The 3,941-nt window shown below is 29.2% G+C and overlaps 1 protein-coding gene across 1 annotated transcript in view; it reads right to left on the bottom strand.

The window, feature by feature from the left end:
• Window positions 1-1,442: 1,442 nt before the first annotated feature.
• The window catches only part of LOC145050255 (protein FAR1-RELATED SEQUENCE 5-like), a 2,993-nt gene continuing 494 nt past the window's right edge, over window positions 1,443-3,941 (bottom strand). The window contains exons 3-6 of the mRNA XM_078998536.1: window positions 3,282-3,845; window positions 2,854-3,088; window positions 2,332-2,741; window positions 1,443-2,000 (exon numbers count right to left, since the gene is read on the bottom strand). Coding sequence (XP_078854662.1) covers window positions 1,443-2,000; window positions 2,332-2,741; window positions 2,854-3,088; window positions 3,282-3,845 — 1,767 coding nt within the window. The remainder of the gene's footprint in view (window positions 2,001-2,331; window positions 2,742-2,853; window positions 3,089-3,281; window positions 3,846-3,941) is intronic.

The raw sequence follows: 3,941 nt of genomic DNA, 5'->3' as shown, positions 1-3,941 counted from the left end.
GACTTTCTGTAAGTTTATGTTGTAAACTTAATTATTTCCTTATTCATAAATGAATACACCAATATGATGTATTCATTTATGAATATTATATTTTTTTACAACTGAAATTTACATATGATTATACAAATATGATGTATTCTTTCACATAATTATATATTCAACTAAAATTCACATATGATTATATTGGTTACAGACTGCATATCTAACTTCAACATTGTCTGATGAAAGAAAGTATGAAAAATTCAAGGAGAACTTTCATGAGAGTACCAATGGGTACAAAAAAAATCTTGAACATAAAAGATATTGACATGGTATGTTAATTAAAGTTGTTCTTTTATATATATTTTATCAACAAAATACTTACCATTATATACATAAAAACAGGTATTCTTTCCAGTTGTTAGAAGTGCTCACATTTTTGTGATTGTCTTCAACTTAAAGAAACCGTCAATTGAAATTCTAGACAATAGTGCAGTTGAGGGGGGTTATGAAGGAAAATACGGAGTAATATTGAAACCTTTGGTATGTACCCAATTCACAACAACATAAAAGAACCAATTTATTACATATCTAACTTTTATTTTATTTAATGATCAGAAAAATTTCTTTGTGAGATACTTTAAAGAAATAAACCATCCAAGAGCAAATGCAATCTCAAAAGAAAGTATCAAACCCCAACGACTTGAAATGTCATGGAGAACAGTTAAAAACAAAGTTGATTGTGAGGTCTTTGCAATGAGACATATGGAGACCTATATGGGACAACCACTCTCAAAATGGAAACCAGGTCTTCATAAAGAAAGTGCAGTTCAGCAAACTACTTTAGAGAAGGCAAAGATATGCACACATAATGCTAACTTCTGAAATTAACATGTTGAAGGCTAAGGTGTTGGATCTTGCTAAAATATATTAAAAAGTTGAATTCAAAGTGCGTACTGATCAGGATACAAGGCTATGCAAACAATTCCAAAAAGGTTAAAAGAATATTGATGATTGCTTGTGAAGATGAAAGAATGTTGAAGTGTGATGCTATAGAATAGTTTGTGTTGAAGATGAATGGATTTGAAGTACTGTAACATGCTTCTGCGAAACAACTTTTAAATGGTTTGTTAAAGGTTACCGAACATTGTTTTAATATTTTGTGAAATGCTTATAAACATCTTTTATTATCTTGTGTTGAATGATTATGTAATAGAAACAACTTCGCTTATTTCTGTCAGTTTTTTATATTTACAGATTTTCAAAGTTTATTTATGTTTATTCATAAATGAATACGAATATGATATATTCATTTATGATTAAATTAGGAGTAATATGTCAGCATAACAAAGTTCATATATGAATATAACAAATTTCACATATGAATATAACTAACTTATTAGTAGAAACAAGTTTGCTTATTTATGTCATTTTTTATATTCAAATATTTTCAAACTTTATTTTTATTTATTCATAAATGAATACGAATATGATATATTCATTTTAGAATTTTCATATGCTACTTCACCTGAACTTGGAATTCTTTTCTTGATTCCAGAACCTTTATTGCTTTGAACTTCAGGAACATGAATATTAATCTCTTCTGGAATAGGAATAGTAACACCCAAAAGCTTGCATACAACTTCACCATCTGTCTTGCTTTTCAATCCAGGAGAAATATAATCACTCTCAAATTCCTTCAACAACATTTGTTGCTTCTCAACAAACAAAGCCAATCTCTTTTTGTCGTCTCTTACAATATCCAAACATGATTCAAAACTATAATATGAATCATTGACTAGCTTTACATTCTCACAATCACCTGAATCGGATTGAACAGAACTAAAACGATAATTTCTTGATATCACATCCTTTCTCCATCTCTTCAAAATGTACCTTTCAGGAATTTCTTTAACACCACATCTCATCATTATTGTAAAAGCATGTCTGCATAAAACACCCATACGCTTAAAATGTTCATAACTACAATTTATTTCTTTTTCTTCAGCTTTTATTTCAACCTGATACAAAAACAAAATTTACACATTTACATTCATATAAGAATACTCATATCAACACTCATATATTCATATATTCATATATTCGTATATGAATGTTCTCATATTCATATATGAATATTCTCATATTCATATATGAATATTATTACATTTTTCATAAAAAAAACTAGTAAAATTACCTTAAATTCATTTTTAAATTCACTTTTATTGTTGTTGTGCTGCATAATGTAAACTTCCCAACCATCTTCAATACCAACATATGAGTATGTACAGAAAAAACATGCTTTATATATATTTCTTTTTGCACCTCAAAAAATAATGTACTTATATAAACCTTTGATGCTTGCAGTTCTATTTCTCGAGGTGTTTGCATTTTAGATGATGCTTTCTTTAATGCCTTATCAAGATCTCGTTGAGTATTCCTTTGCTTTTGAATGGCAGTGTCGTAATTCATCATGAAACTCAAAAGTAAGTTCCCACTTTCTGAGTATGTATTAAAGAATGAATTCATACTCTCTAGCCTTGATGTAGTCTTCATCAAACCATACATTGGATTATCACTAAAATATCCAGGTATCCATGAATCACGTATTGTAAACATGTCTTTAAACCATCTTGTGTCTTCAAGATTGAATTCCTTCATAAGCAAATCCCACTTCACCTCAAAAACATCAGGTTTCATATTAATGTCCCAAACAAGCTTTGAAAACCTTTTTCTAAAGTCTGTGTTAGTAAATAAATCATCTAATATTTGTATTTAAACAAAAATATTCATAAATGAATAAATAATCATAAGTAAAATAACAATCAATATTCATAAATGAATATACTAATAAGTAATATATTAAAATAATACCTTTTTTAAACTTTTTCATTATATGCCACATACATAATCGGTGCTTTGAATTACGAAACACATTCTCAACAGCTTGTTTTATTGCAGCATCTTGATCGGTTAAAATAAGTGTTGGTTCTTTCCCATGAGTTTTAAGAAATGCTTTAAGCAACCAAGAGTAAGACTCATTGCTTTCATTGCTTAGCAACCCAGATCCAACAGTAACCGATTTTTTATGATGGTCAATAGCAGTAAACTAAACAAAAACCATTCGATACCTAACACACAAAAAAAATGTTCATTAAAGTCAATTTTTGATGTATTAATAATTGAATATAAAAATATTCATATATGAATAAGCTATAAACAAAAATAGATAAAATAACTTACTTGTTTGTTCGGAAAGTCGCATCAAACGAGATAACATCACCAAATTCAGCATAATATGCCTTCTCCATTTCATCAGCCCAAAACATACAGTCCAAAACATCATCTTGACAATTAAACTCAAATGAGTAATTTGGATAATGAGCTCGACGGTCATTCATTGAATTTACTATCATCTGGGCATCTTTATAACCAATAACCCTGTTGATATCTCTCCTTAAATTTTTATAGTCAACAACTTTTGGCTTTACAAACTCATACCCACCTCTCAAACTTGCCCTCAACTTATGAGCCATAGTTGGACCTATTTTTGATGTGGAAGCACGCACAATAAACTCTTTTTCTGAATATGGCATTTGTCTCGCTTTTTTTAAATCGCTTCTCTTCTCAAGTGGATGGTTGTGAAGTTCATCAAACTGAAAAACTTTATAATCTGGAGTTCCATACACAGATTCAATTATAATCTTTTCTTGACAACCAATAGCTGTTGAATTTGAATTTCGTTTCCTCCTAACACCACTTGTACCTAATGTGTCACAAGATTTCTTTTTCTGTTTACCACCACGATTACATATAACATGTTTCTTCTTTATAATCGTGTTACAAACCTTGACTGTGTGCTCAGTCTAACATCAAAACCACCAATTTCAGCATACTCAGAATACATTTTGATAGCCAACTTTAATGATTTGATGATTAAACCCTTAAATGAAATAAGTTGA

Source organism: Lactuca serriola, chromosome 5 (genome assembly GCF_051521515.1).
Source record: "Lactuca serriola cultivar US96UC23 chromosome 5, Lser_US96UC23_V15, whole genome shotgun sequence".
NCBI classification, from domain to species: domain Eukaryota; kingdom Viridiplantae; phylum Streptophyta; class Magnoliopsida; order Asterales; family Asteraceae; genus Lactuca; species Lactuca serriola.
Note: the sequence above shows the minus strand (reverse complement) of the source record. Positions and strands in the feature narration are given on the sequence as shown.